This window comes from Xenopus laevis, chromosome 7S (genome assembly GCF_017654675.1).
Source record: "Xenopus laevis strain J_2021 chromosome 7S, Xenopus_laevis_v10.1, whole genome shotgun sequence".
In the NCBI taxonomy this organism is placed as follows: Eukaryota; Metazoa; Chordata; class Amphibia; order Anura; family Pipidae; genus Xenopus; species Xenopus laevis.
Window position 1 is genome coordinate 35,777,538 of NC_054384.1, and position 14,785 is coordinate 35,792,322.

Sequence of the window (14,785 nt, forward strand, 5' to 3'; positions counted from 1 at the left end):
AAAAATAATAATTATAATTATTTTGAAAAAAGAATATTAAATGATGCCCAGTGTAAATACTGTATTAAAAACTACACCAAAATGATCCTGTAGTTGCTACTATGGTTGGGCCAGGAATATGATGTAGATATTTGTTATCTGTGACAAGTGGTACAGAATGGGTACTTTTGGATTATCTGCCATTAATGATACAACTTTTTTATATTAAGTCATGCACAGAATCAGTGCTGCAGTGTTACGAAATTTGAATAAGCCATTTTAATATACGTACTTGTTGGGGATAAAGGATATAATTTGGGGAAAAGCATGAGACCACAATACTGTAGGGAAGTATCTCAGACCAGCTTGTTTTTTAAAGACAAGTCAGCCAGAGTAAAAGGTGAGCAAATATATCTCTGGCGGATGACAATTAGTTATGCTCATTTCATTTTTCCTTCTCCTTTAAGTCAAGTGGATTGAGTCTAAGTTGAATATTTATAACGGTCAAAATACACTAAACTAAAAATTCTATGTACTTCTAAAGCTGTGTCATGAATATAGGCAAGTGTATAAATGAGTGTAAAATAGCAGTGTAAAAAGAGGTGTTAGCTGGAAAATGATAAAACAAAAAAAAAAATCTTTTGAAATCCATTTGCCATTAGCGAGGAACTTAATTAGCAGCCACAAATTAAATATAATTTCTTTTATGAATCCTTGCATGTCATGCCTTATAGTTCTGGTGAAGTTTCATAAACTGCCTGGCATTTCAATTTTGTCATTTGTGAGCCAGAGCAGCATGGGGATATTTTCCAGTTTAAGGTTAATTCTGGCAGGTCACAGTTGCTCAGTTCCACTTGCTGAAAAGAACATTTATGTTCTGGATCAAGCAACTACAGTCCTGACTTCACTGAGCAAAATAGATTTGGATCACTGCGCAAGTAAGGCACAGTGCAATGTTAGAGCATGGAATTTTAGCTCTGGCCTAGAGCTGGCCTCCTATTTATAATATACGTGCAGCCAATTTTGGATTCGGTAGTCTAGTTGTTAATGCACAGTGCTGCGATGGCTTTAAGATACCCATCCGTATAAAAAATTCTGCTCCTATATGATCTAATGAGAGATGTCAGAATAAAAAAATGACTTTTAAATTTCCTTTGTTTTTGTTTTTTACAATTTGTTGATTGCAAAAGTGATTAGATGTGTATTTCATGCATATAGGTATGGGATCTATTATCTGGAATGTTTGGGACCTAGGGTTTTCCTGATAAGGACCCCTCCCATCAGCCAGATCATGATAGTTAAGGCTACTAAGAAGATTTCAACATTAAATAAATCCAATATGATTGTTTTGCCATCACTATGGAGTTATGTATTGAGGGATTTATGTGCCTGTGTCAGTACATCCCCATAAGGAAGAGCTGCATGGCATCCAGAGCTTCTCTGTGGCTGGATACTTTAAAACTGAACGCAGGGGAGCCCAGGGCCTCATGTGTAAGGGCCTTTAAAATGGTATTGGCATGTGATTGTTTTGGCACAAGTCTGCAGTACTTAAAGGAGAACTATAAAGCTGGCCATAAACGCAAAGATCCGATTGTACAAATCATCGTACGGTCAGACTTTCCCATCTCCCGACCTGCCGCTAACCATTCCGATCAAATAAAGTACAAAAGAACAGATCAGCCGATGTTCTGCCCCTGACAGCAATCGTACTAAAGTTATGTCCGACCAAAGCTAGTGACAGTCTCCTTCTGAAAATCGTACGATCGGCAATACATGCAGAGATATTATCGGCAGCTGACAGAAATCTTTTAACCTGTCCGATCGACCAAATGTCCGTTCACCTCCAGACGAAAAATTACGGGACTCTCCACACACGGTCCGAAAATCGTTCGAATCGAGGATCAGATCTTTGAGTCTATGGCCAGCTTAAGATGTCCCAGTAGCTCCCCATCTTCTTTTCTGCTGATTCACTGCACATGCTCTTTGCTGCTGTAACTTAATTAGCTTAGGGACCAGCCCATAATATACTAAATAAATGTTATATAAAAGTCACAATATAAGGCTGTTTAGTGAATAATTGAAATTATTGATATGTCAGCTCAAAAACCAACACAACTAGCATCAGCATTTAATAATCAGACCTGAAGCATCAGCCAACCTCATTTTCTGCTTGATAATTTGCGATGACCCCCAAGCTTAGCTTCTCAACACCTGCTTGAGCCCACTGAGCATGTGAGTGTCACAGACAGTTTCCAAGATGGTGACCCCATGACAAGTTTGAATTCCTGGATCACTGCTGCTATTGAGAAGCTGAAACTTTTGGCTTGTGCAACAATTCAGTAAATAAAATATGGCATTTTTTTGCCATATTCAGTTTTAGGGTGTGGTTCTCCTTTAATTAACACAACCCACTGTGGAATGTATATTTACAAGGGGAGTATTGTTACACTCTATTAGGCAAAAGGATCGCAATCACAATTAGCATTTCTAATCTGCTCTTCATGATTTTATAACCTAATGACACGGATTGTTAAAGCAAAGACAATTTCAGAGGAATAAATAGTATAACGTTTACAAAGATTTTAGTGCCCTGTTGTAAAATTCTTTTGTTTGAATTGTGAAATAATCTACAGTGATAGAGTAGTACTGCCACAAAGTGGAAGTTTACTGGTATGACTACTTTTATACACAGAAATCTCAGCCCTTCAACACAGGGAAGCAGTTCTGGGAGATTAGTCAAGAGTCAGTTTATTGTCATTTCTTCCGTTCCTCTAGGACCATGGTGCTACACAACACAACATAGATGTACCGGACAACAGACAAAAAGTGCAAGTGCAAAAATATGCAATTCCCTAAAGACAGGTCAGCACAGTGCAGGGACAGGACAATACAGTGCACACTCAGCAGATGTAATATGTTAAGTAAATAATGCTAAACGTCAGACATGATGGGTGTATCATTGTGACATGACAGTAGCAAGAACATGATAAAGAACATGACAAAGTGCAGATGTCCTCATAGGGAACAACTGTATCCAATGGCTATTCATTCATACAATGGCGTACAGTGGCTGTTTAATGTTGTGGTATATAGTAAGTTCAGGTGGAGTGTGTGTGTGTGTGAGAGAGATCTGTCCCCGAGTATTCAGGAGCCTTTATGGCTTGGGGGAAGAAACTGTTACACAGTCTGGTAGTGAGGGCCCTAATGCTTCGGTACCTTTTTCCAGATGGCAGGAGTGTGAACAGTGAGTGTTAGGGGTGTGTTGGATTAGTAGATAGGTCGCCCCAAAGAAGAGGCGATTAGTCGCCGGGCGACTAAATCTCCCCAAATCTCCAGGTGTGCCCTTACCCTTAAAGGAGAAGGAAACCCCCCTGGGCGCAAAACCCCTCCCTCCTCCCCCCTGGCCTACCTGTCCCCCTGGGCAAATGCCCCTAACTTGTTACTCACCCCTCTGCACAGGTCCTGTCCATGGAGTTCAGTCACCATCTTCTCCCTCGCGCGTCTTCTTCCTGCCGAATGTCACAAAGTTTTCCGACATTCGGCGCATGCGCAGTAGATCCGTACCAGTAACTGTTCCTACTGCGCATGCGCCAGAAGACACCAGTCAAAGCAGGAAGAAGACGCGCGTGGGAGAAGATGGTGACTGAACTCCATGGACAGGACCTGCGCAGAGGGGTGAGGCATTTGCCCAGGGGGACAGGTAGGCCAGGGGGGAGGAGGGAGGGGAGGGCAACACAGGGGAGGGGGGAGGGGTTTTGCGCCGAGGGGGTTTCCTTCTCCTTTAATGTCAGTTACCCCTTACAGCCTTACAGCACTTCATTAATGGATTGAGACACAGGTACTGTATATCTTAATTATTTAGTTGGAACTTAAACTATTCCATGCTGGGCTCACCAGGGTTTCAGAGCATAGGGTAAATAACACCAAACAGTTCTCCTGTAAATTAGGTGGCTCAAACAGGACTTCAGTCAATAAATGCTGTCCATTATTTTATTAAAAGTTCCCAACCCTTTTACATAATGTAGGTTAAGCCTGACACGTTTCATGTCTACATAGAGAACTTAGTCAGAGGCCTTTGAGTACATACCCCATGTAGGCATGAAACATGTCAGGTTTAACTTACACTATGCTAAAGGGTTGGAACATTTTAATAAAATAATGGACAGCATTTATCGACTCAACTTTTTCTCACTTTATTGAAATAAAAAATTGGACCAAACTCCCAAACCCGAATCCCCTTAATTTACTACAATTTGAATTGTGTGAATTTTTCAAATTGTTGCTTTGAAGACAACTTTTATCGAATTATTGCCCCAAAAACTTAAATTTATCAGATTATCTAATCAAAATCAGTGCAAACACCACAAAACTATTGACAGGCCCAGATTTGTAGCAAGGCCACAAAGGCCCGGGCCTAGGGCAGCAAATTTTTAGGGGCGGCATGCCGTCCAGCCGCATCCATTGTACTCACTGGGACACTTGTAGCTAAGAGCATTGGAGTCTACTGCATGTGCATGTGTTGGGGGAAGGGATGCTGGAGGCAGCCGGCCTAGGAGCGGGTATTTTTGAAACCTGACACTGACTTTTAGAACCCTGAAGGTAAAAAAACATCCAATTTTAAAAGGGACCATCTGTCTTCTACATGATTTTGACAGGTTTTAGCTCGAGTATTTTTTCAGATTAGAATTTTTAGCAACTTCAGAGCATAATAAATCTCAGAAAAAGTTGAGTTTATCAATCTAAACCTTAGAACGTAGTTAAGTTCCTTTAGATTCCAGAGACTCAGAAACATTAAAACAGACACTTTCTCCAGTTCCAAATGATCCTGACACTTGCACGTTTTTTTCCGTGAGGTTGATGCATCAGGTGCTGGGGTTTGTGATGTCCTCAACTAGTCACACTTACAAGGCAAGCTTCACCCGTTTGCCTTCTTTCCTCATGAATTCTACTCTGCTGAAGTAGTAGACATTTGTAATTTGCAACTGCATGTAAATTCTTCTTACACATTTATAGATTACACTGCCATTACATTTCAGTAACTGAAAACAAGATCTTTATTGGCAGCAACTGCTCTTTTTCATTTGAATGGTTTCCATCTTGTAGACATGTAGAGAATCTAAAACCAGTAGCTGACTGGCTTGCCAGGGTACCAGAAATTTCCATGGTTTGCGCAGTTTAAATGGGAGTGCAAGAACTAATGGATTCCTCAAACAACCATATAGTCTGAGCTGTAAACAGCACATGGATATAAACATTCTCCCTGGACCCTATCTGTCGCTGCTATTCTCTACAGTCTGCCTATATTCACTTTGTTGCTCTGTGCTCTTACATACAGTAGATTGTACTAGCAATAATGCAATAAACAAAATACACAGGAAAGCACAGCTGCCCACATACAATTAGTCCTGTGTCTTTTGGGAAGCTGCCACACTACTTGTTATGATATACTGTATCTATGAATCAAATGTTTCCCATATAAGTGAACTGATATCTAGTGGATAAAAATCCAGTGCAGTCTAGGCTTTATTAATGAGCTACCTTTGTTTTAATTTTTGAACAATAATAATTTAAACAATTAACTTCTTAAGATCGCCATACACGGGCAGATAAAGCTGCCAATATCGGTCATTTAGACCAATTTGGCCATTTATCTGCCTGTGTATGGGGCTTCCGATGGGTCTTCCTGATCGATATCTGGCCATGATATCGATCAGGAAGGTTGAATTTTTCCACTGATTGACCCATCGGAGCCCACTGCTTCTCGTTGTAACTCGATCGTTCGACCCTAGGGCCCGATATAGCCCTGCCGTTGGTGGGCATATTGGGGAAAGTTCCACTCATTTCGCGAGATGAGCGGATCTATTCATGTATGGCCAGCATTAGGCATGGGGGTAACAGGGTTTTACACAAAAGATCAGATTTTCTGGTGGGCCCTTTCCTTAAGGTGACGTCAGAACGCGCCATTTATAACAGGGGCCCCAGGCCGCCGAATTTGACGCTGCGCGTCCGAAACAGATGCCGTCGCGTCAGAAACGGACTCCGGCCAGACAAATTTGGCGACCAGAATTTAGACTCCGACCCCCTCTCCCGACCTCCCCACAAAATGTAGATTATAATGCATAATGTACCCCCTACAAGAGTTTTATAATGATATCAGAAGTCACCTCGGAGTTATGTGACCTGTATAAAAGGTCACATAACTCCTCGTGACTTATAATATCTTTATAAATTACAGTAGGGGTACATTATCCACTATATAAATATATATACAGTGTGTATATATATCTCTATGTCCAACTTTGTAACCTGTAACAAAAAACAGCTCCACAGGATTATATCGTTATGACAGTTGTCGTTTAGAACTACATAAATTAAGAACCACACAGCTTTTTTTTTTATTACACTAGGAAATATAATTTATTGCATAAAAATTAATTTGTTACAATAGGAATGCTAAACATTATTTACAATATGTAAATTACAGAACAGACAGACAGGTGTTTCAATGAGATGCCGTAATGAAAAAACAGGTGAGCCAGAAAGTCTCCAAATTCCTCCGTCTGTCAAGAGTCCAACAACAAATTGATACGTACACAGAAAATGTAAATGATTTGCCGAAAAACAGTACATATTAATTAAGAAACAGACTGTGCGAAAATAGAATGTATCTGAGACATGGAACAGATATCAAACAAGCCTACAATACTTTGTTGCCGCTAAATATCCTGATATAAATGAAATTGTCTCCAACTTGGTTTTGTTTGCATGGTGAGAGCTGATCTGCTCTTCCTTTTTGTCATCCATCTGGCCCAAGGACATAAGCTTTACTGGTGGCTATTTTGATATGACAAGTGGCACCAATAACACTGATGCATTAAAGGGGAGATAATAAAAAGAAGGCAAGTGAAATTTTTGACCGTTTCTGCCTTAAGAGGCTGCCAACACACCACACTGATAAAAACTCTTCCAGTTTGCTTTGTAAGACCCACTCGTGGAGTACACCCTTGAAGAGGAACCTGATGTGATCCTGCAGTCATATTCTTATCTCCATCACCTTGTATAATACTCTTCAGATGGAACCCCAAACATTCCACTCTTTATTAGACAACCCAGCAGTTACACAGTCATACTTTAAAGAACAAATCATCTCCAGTGACCTTTACAAATCAAACAGAATGTTGTGGTTTTAAAAGTTAAACAAAACAATCAAAGCCAAAGCTGCTAAAATAGATGTATTCAGTGAATCTGGTCAGTAAAATTACGTGTTTTAAAATACTTAGAAGCTATTCTTCTTACATGTTAACTAAAGTCCAGATCCAGTAAGTGTTTATTTTGATACACAGCTACTCTACCCTTACGTACATTATGTTATGCTTGTAGATCTGCCCCGATAGTTGGTCTATTGGAAGGGGAATAGTAATCCTATACATTAATACACACAGGGCTGGCAGTTTAGTTGCCATTTAGACTTTAATGGTAAAGTTTCATTATCAGCCCACTCACCTCCTGTATGGTTACATTGTCTGATGCTTTTATGGTCAGTGACCTGAATACACCGAATGGTTTTTCGGTGCTCATACATATAAGGACTAATGTTCCTGCTGAATACTTTCACAATATGACGGTAAAGAAAAAACAGTTCAACATGAAAACATCTGTAGAGGAAGAAAAGCAACATGAACCACAACAGAACAGAAGTTGAACTGAATAAGTCTGACCAAGCAAACCCTAAGGCCATTTCAACTGTGGATACAAAACCATGAAGAGACAGCTGCAAGGCTTTGCAAATTTCTTTGAACATCTTAAGAAGCATTACCATAGGAATGCCCATAATGCTTTAAATCTTTTTGTATTTCCACAGGAATACTACACACCAAGAATTTAAGCCAACTGCATATTACGAGTATTAATGCAATTGCAAGCCCAAGCATTATTAACTTGTCAGAAAGTTTAAAATCCCTGGCATTATCTCATTATCACTTCTATGAAGCTTTCCCACTTCACTAAATTGTGTTTTTAACTCCTAAGAAAGGGTGTAAGAATCAGGAAACAAAAGGCATTAGAATACACTGATAATCATCTAGATGTAAGAATGGATGAAAAGACACATTTCAATGAAGGATTTATGGCAAAACCTTAAGATCTGTGTCAGGTTTCAAAAAACCTAAGTGACATGTGCTGGGAATAGTACATTATATGTGTTGTCTGGTTACATGTCCAATGCAATATGTAATCAATGGAAGAATCAAAACAGTGGAATTTTCATTAGTGCAGGGTAAGTAAGGTTGGGGTCCTACTGGCAGCTGCCTGGAGTTGGTCTGTGCAGGAAAACCTGAAATAGCAATTTTTTATTGAAAGGCTCCAGATCAGATCATTTGAGGCAGTCTAGGGGTGTTTTTAATTTTACTTATACATTGTGTTATTGTGTAATACAGGTGTGCAAAGCCCATAGCCAACTGTCAGGTCCTAATGGTTTATTAATGTTGTTACATGCTGCTGCCATGCTTGATCTTTCAGCTGCATCTAGCAGTTATTGTTGCCAGTGGCATCAGACCAGGGCTGTTGGCCATAGAACTTATGCAAGGGGGTTATGGTATAGATTATGGTATAGATTGGTCATGGGAGGACAAATGCAGAGTTGTGGCCTGAAGCCTTGATGTTTTTATCCAGGGCCTTTAAGGGAGTGCAGCTTCTAACCAAGCAGTGGCCTTTGTTTTTCTTTGTCCAAAAGCAAGAGCTCCTGGTTAGTAGCCACTGTGGCTTCTTATTTAATGCCAACCCTTGAAGAGGAAAAAACGCAGGAGACATGTAACACTACTACTCAATCATTCACAAATACTGCAGAAGAGACTATGACTAAAATGAGTATGTGGTTATTACTCTATATACTCATATAATAATGTCATTATTTTATTTTAATATTTAAGAAAGGGTTGGCCAATTTACTTATTATCCCTAAAGGTCAATGACTCCCAGTGCTTTAAGGTCTTTTGGATTAGAGACAATTTGTAGAGCCATGGATATTTCTGGTCATCATCACATAATACTGACACTATGAAGAATAAAAGGCAGTAGATATGTTAATGGGCAAGTAATAAAAATATAAATTGCCTTCTGGTTAAAAATATCTAAATATATTACTAATTACATTTTTGTACCAAATGCATTTAAAAGGTTGGAGAGATATGAGATAACCCTTTTTCTGAGAGAAGGTACGAGGGGTAATTTACATAGACCATGGGCAGAATTGTAAGAGCACTAAGGAGTGCAAAAGTGTGCCCCTTAGTGCTTATGTGGGGTGAACTTCTGCCTGGGGTCTGGCAGAGCTCTGCAATTCCCACTGGCAGGGAAGGTGGTAAGTACATGGCCCCACTGCAGCCTGTGTCCATTGTCGCTCGCTAACTTGTGCACCTGAATGGTGTGCAAGTTAGGGGACCAGAAGGTGCCTACTGGCCCTCATCAATACATTACTACTGAATGCAGGCAAAACGGTATAATGGAACGCAGAGTCCTGGAGCAATACAAGTACAGAGGAAGGCAGTGTGCACAGTGCAAAAAAAATGGCAGATTGCTTCTATTCTTGCAATTTGAAAACTGCTGTCCAAGGTCCTAAATAATTCCTAGTGTAGGGCTATTGCTATTCCAGTTATTCTGTACAACATAGACCTAGCTTGTGACGCTGCTGTGTTTTAAACTTACATACATCCCATTTATATTTAAAAGGTAATTGCATATTGTTTGTTATCCTTAAAGCTGAATGGCTGTGACCCTATTATTGTGAAATAATGTAGTTCTATAGGCAGTGCATATGAAGGGGACAGTAGTTGTCAGGGGCTGAATGGCTGCTAATTTACTTTGAACACACTCTATTGTTCAGGGTCAAGAATACAGTCATATGAAAAAGTTTGGGAGCCCCTCTCAGCCTGCATAATAATTTACTCCACTTTCAACAAAAAAGATTTCCAAGGAACATCTGAGTACTGGGGTGTTTTCTGAAGATTTTTAGTGAAGCAGTATTCAGTTGTATGAAATTAAATCAAATGTGAAAAACTGGCTTTACAAAAGATTGGGTACCCTTGTAATTTTGGTAGTTTGAATGCATGTACAATTCAGCGCAATTTGCACAAAGAATATCTGTATGGCAGGATGATGAGAAAAAGGCCCTTTCTGCACTCACACCACAAGCAGAGTCACTTGTTGCATGCAAAAGCTCATTTAGACAAGCCACAGTCATTTTGGAACAAATTGCTTCAGACTGATGAGACACAAATTGAGTTATTTGGTCATAACAAAGAGTGATTTGCATGGCGGAAGAAGAAAACCACATTCCAAGAAAAACCACTGCTACCTACTGTAAATTTTGGTAGAGGTTCCATCATGCTGTGGGGCTGTGTGGCTAGTTCAGGGACTGGGGCCCTTGTTAAAGTCAAGGGTCGGATAAATTCAACCCAATATCAACAAATTCTTCAGCATAATGTTCAAGCATCAGTCGCAAAGTTGAAGTTACGCAGGGGTTGGATATTCCAAAAAGACAATGACTTTAAACACACTTTGAAATCTACAAAGGCATTTATGCAGAGGGTCGGCCATTCTGGAATGGCCGTCACAGTCCCCCGACTTGAATATCATCGAAAATCTATGGGATGATTTGAAGCAGGCTTTCCATGCTCAGCATGCATCAAATTTAACTGAACTGGAGAGATTTTGTATGGACAAAGGGTTAAAAATACCGCCATCCAGAATCCAGATATCCAGTTATGATGCATATTGCATAATTTCTGTTAATCCAATAAACTTTATTCCCAAACATTTCATATAACTGTATATGAAACAGATGTTGATGTGCTTCCATTCAGAATTATGACCAAAAATGTCTTAAATTATACCGCATGCATTAAAAATATAAAACCAAAGCATTATGAATAAATCTTGAATACTTTACTAAGGAATAACAAGTAATACGTGGTTGAAGTATATTCTATTTTAAGTCTTGTGGTAAAAGGGAGCCAATGATCACATAGTCACATAACAAATGTTCTATTTCACCATTAATGCGCCAGTTACGCTTCTTTGGGTTAAGCTTAAGTGTGCACCCATTTCTGTGCTGCTTTACTACTCATTATACCAAGAAGCGACAACAGTTTTAAATATAGTAAATAAACAATCACCCAAAAATTGGTATTGGGTGGGCAGCCCCACAGTTTGGGAAACAGTACAATAGCCATACTGCAATAAAGACTTGGGGAAGAATATTCTAGCACTAGTATGCAAATCGATTGATTGTGTGATGCTGAAACTGATTCTTTGTAAGATCTTATGATCATCAGGTTGCATTTCATGCTCAGGTTTTGGTGAACTGATCTATGCATCAGAAGCATAGCTGCGCATCCAGTTGTAAATGTAGACCTTATATTTTCAATTAATTCAACATAGACTTGGTTAAGAATAAACTAGATTCTGAACTATTTAACATTTGCAGGCCCAAAATTGTAGAAGGACCACAAAGAAGCCCAGGCCGTTGTGCATGCTGTCCTGAAACCGGAGCTCACCTGCACAAAGGGGAGCAGAAGCTAGGGTGGGGGTGGATGAACTGTCTAATGAGGCTTGGCCTTGGGGCTCCAACACTTGTGGGAATCTTATTTTCAAAATAATTTATTGCTCAAAAGGCAGTGGAAATTCCAGCATTAGTAACTGAAATATGAGAAATAAATAACATTAACACTAGTTGCACTAAAAGCATGTATAAATGTAGGAGAATCTCATATATAAGCATAATTATGGCCAGCAGCCTGCTCCAACAGCGATTGCCCCAGTGTACGATAATTGTAACTGCAAGGAAAATAAAAAGATGATCAACATGCAGGGGACTAGTATAAAGATACTTATTTTGTGTGCATGTACAAATAAAAATAATCATCTCTTCACATGTTCACTGAGTGCTGGTCTTTTTCATACACACACTCCTATAATTAAACCAGTTCAATACAGCTCTTCAACATATAAAACATCAGCATAACAACACTACTATTGTATTTGGGGAGCCACCACAATTTTGCTTTTCGAAAGGCACACAAAATGTTATTCCCACAAATCCTTAGATACTACTAATATTATCACACACTTTGCCAGCATTTGGATATCTTATAAACAGCCCAGGACCCCCAAAGTGAGAGTTAGCCTAATTAAAATATAACAAAAATGCAACTGCCCCAACTAAACTGCATTTAATCTATCTAGGCCGACGTATAAAGTAACAGTAAAACATGAAGTTATTCATAACACAGGCAATAAAGTAATTCAATTTAAAAGATCAATGGAAAGGCACTTTGGTGTCAAGGCCCCTTGGGTTAGTAATTGTCTCTGAGAACCCTTAGATGAGGGGCTCTGCAGTACAATTAGATATTTAACAACAGTTTTGTTGAAAATTATCACAAATTATTGAATTCAGACTTGGGGGCAAAAGGCTTATAGAGAGTGTCAAGAAGGCTATGGGTTCTACTGCCAAGACCAGTTATATTTTGTTATTGGAATAAACAGAACATTTAAGTACATTTTCATTAGTTATCACTACACATACTATGTACCATATGCATTTTTGGTAACTAAATAATATTAGCAGAACAATATCTGCAAAATATGATCTCTTTGGCAGTCATGCAAGAAAACTCAGGGGACCCACACAAGTCAATGATTTTGGGATAGACCAAGGTATATAGAGTGAGATAACTTCTATATGTACACGGTAGATATATTTAAACACATTACCCTACCTTACCACAATCTGAACATGTGTCACACTGCAGAGCATTTTGGGGGTTTTAAAGATCCATATATTGCAAAGGGTCTTTTTGCTATAATTGTGTCACTTTAATTGATGAATAAAATCAAATTTAAAAGATCATGAAATGAACAATTTGAAGGACATACCAGGGAAGTAAAATGTTTGAATACACTTTCCCTAAAGCCCCTGAGAGAAAGAGAACCTGAATCATTTGTGTCTTCCTTTAATCCTGTATACTATAGGTTGTAGGCCCTTCCTGCAAACAAGAGCTGCAATGGACTGCCTAAAAAGCCTGAGAGAAGAGCCTATTCTAGCTCTATGCCGCCTTCTATAAATAAGTATGACAGAAGCATTAAATGAGGATAAGTAATGGAAACTTGCAAGCCCTTTAAAAATTTCCCTCTCCTTGAAAACGGGTTTCATCACTGTACTTTAATTACATCTTTGTTGAAAGATAGTTGAAAATATAGAATAAAGCCTTATAATACTGTTCTCACTGCCGATCAAGTAATTTAGCTAAACTACACACAGGGCTATTTTTTCTCAAACATAGACTCAAAAATCTAATAGTTTAAAAAGTAGTTGTCTCATAAGTGCCCTGCACAATTATGTTCTCTTGACTACGAAAATACATCCACCCTGGTTTTTAAATTGCTGAACAGGTTCGGTCAGTGAACAAAAAGTTGTTTGAAGGCCCATAAAATGAAAGATACACCATTGTGTTAACCATGTCTCATATTTCTGAAGCAATGCCAGTGCCTTTCTATAAATAGTAGTACATATGACTCCATAAGTCCCACAAAGAAAGCCGGAGGATAAAAACTGACATGTTTATATAACCCATCACACCGAAATCAGACAGATTTCATAGTCATACTTTTGCTCCTCTACCCCAGTAGACATCTTTTTAGAGAAAACATTTGTAAGTTATTTCTTTTCTTCTTTGAAAAGGCTTAAAACATAATAACCATGGTGTTCAAGTAATATGTTTGCCCCGTAATAAAAGGAGTTCATCTTACTCATTGACTAGATCTATTACACATGTCTGATGTAATGTCTCCCTGAGTGTGTAGGGATTGTAGCTAGGCATTTGATATGATCAATTAGGGAACATTTCTCCATTAATACATTTTAGCAAATTTCGAGTTTAACACCTGTATTCTGATGGATTTAACTAAAATGAGATGTACAACAAAAAGCCTATCTTTCTTAATTACCAGCCCTCATGGAATCAAAATGTTGTCATTTAATATATAAAACAAATATTCATCCAAAGATCTGGATAATAAATAATGCTGCGTTTCCTAAGAAACTGTTTGCCATATCAGCGAAGCTTTTCCAAGTCTGGATAGGATAAAAGCAGTTGGTTTTGGGTAATTAAATACCGTTGATGACAGTCTTAAAAGCATGTTAAGGTGGAACACATCTGCAGTTATCTTGATACCAGCGATGCCTTCTTCTTATGCAGCCCTTTACATAAGTAATGAGGGCATAAATATATTCCAGTAGACACTTGAATGGCTTGTAAACAGAGTTCTTAAGAAATTCTAAGGCTGGTTGCGATTGGACTTTAAGGAGCATGTCCGTCCCATCTCCTTACTAAACTGTAGTTCTGTGTTATCCATCATAATCAAGGACCATGCCTGTCTCTTGTTAATGGGTCAGAGGACATCCTCCATCAACCTACTTTGTCTTTCAAATATTCACCAACTCATATCAAATGAGTTCTGAAGTCACTAGCAATCCCCATCGGTTGCCATTACAAGCATCATCTCACTTTTGCCCATTTCCTCCAAGGCACTGGCCAGAGTGTTGAGGTCACCATCATCTTGGTGTAAGGCTTCCCATAAGTCCAAGATAACTCCTGTGGGACTTGCTTTGGTAGCAAAATAGTTTAAATATCTGAGGGGAGAAAACACAGATAAGGCAGTGCCATAAACTATTTTATTTATATATAAAGGTTAATAGAACATAATTGGTTAACAGACTTTATAACTGAACAGAAGTGGGTATGGAGTAAACACA

General features: G+C 38.9%; 1 protein-coding gene and 1 long non-coding RNA gene across 4 annotated transcripts in view; one reads left to right on the forward strand and one right to left on the reverse strand.

Annotated features, from left to right (window-relative positions):
* The window catches only part of LOC121396287, a 37,597-nt gene that overhangs the window by 3,703 nt on the left and 19,109 nt on the right, over window positions 1-14,785 (forward strand). The gene's annotated exons all lie outside the window — the stretch shown is intronic.
* Window positions 10,865-14,785, reverse strand: part of unc5b.S (unc-5 netrin receptor B S homeolog) — a 111,908-nt gene continuing 107,987 nt past the window's right edge. For 2 of the 3 annotated variants that reach the window (XM_041570336.1, XM_018226772.2), the window contains one exon: window positions 10,865-14,662. In XM_041570336.1, coding sequence (XP_041426270.1) covers window positions 14,497-14,662 — 166 coding nt within the window. In that variant the 3' untranslated portion in view covers window positions 10,865-14,496. 3 annotated transcript variants of the gene reach the window in all.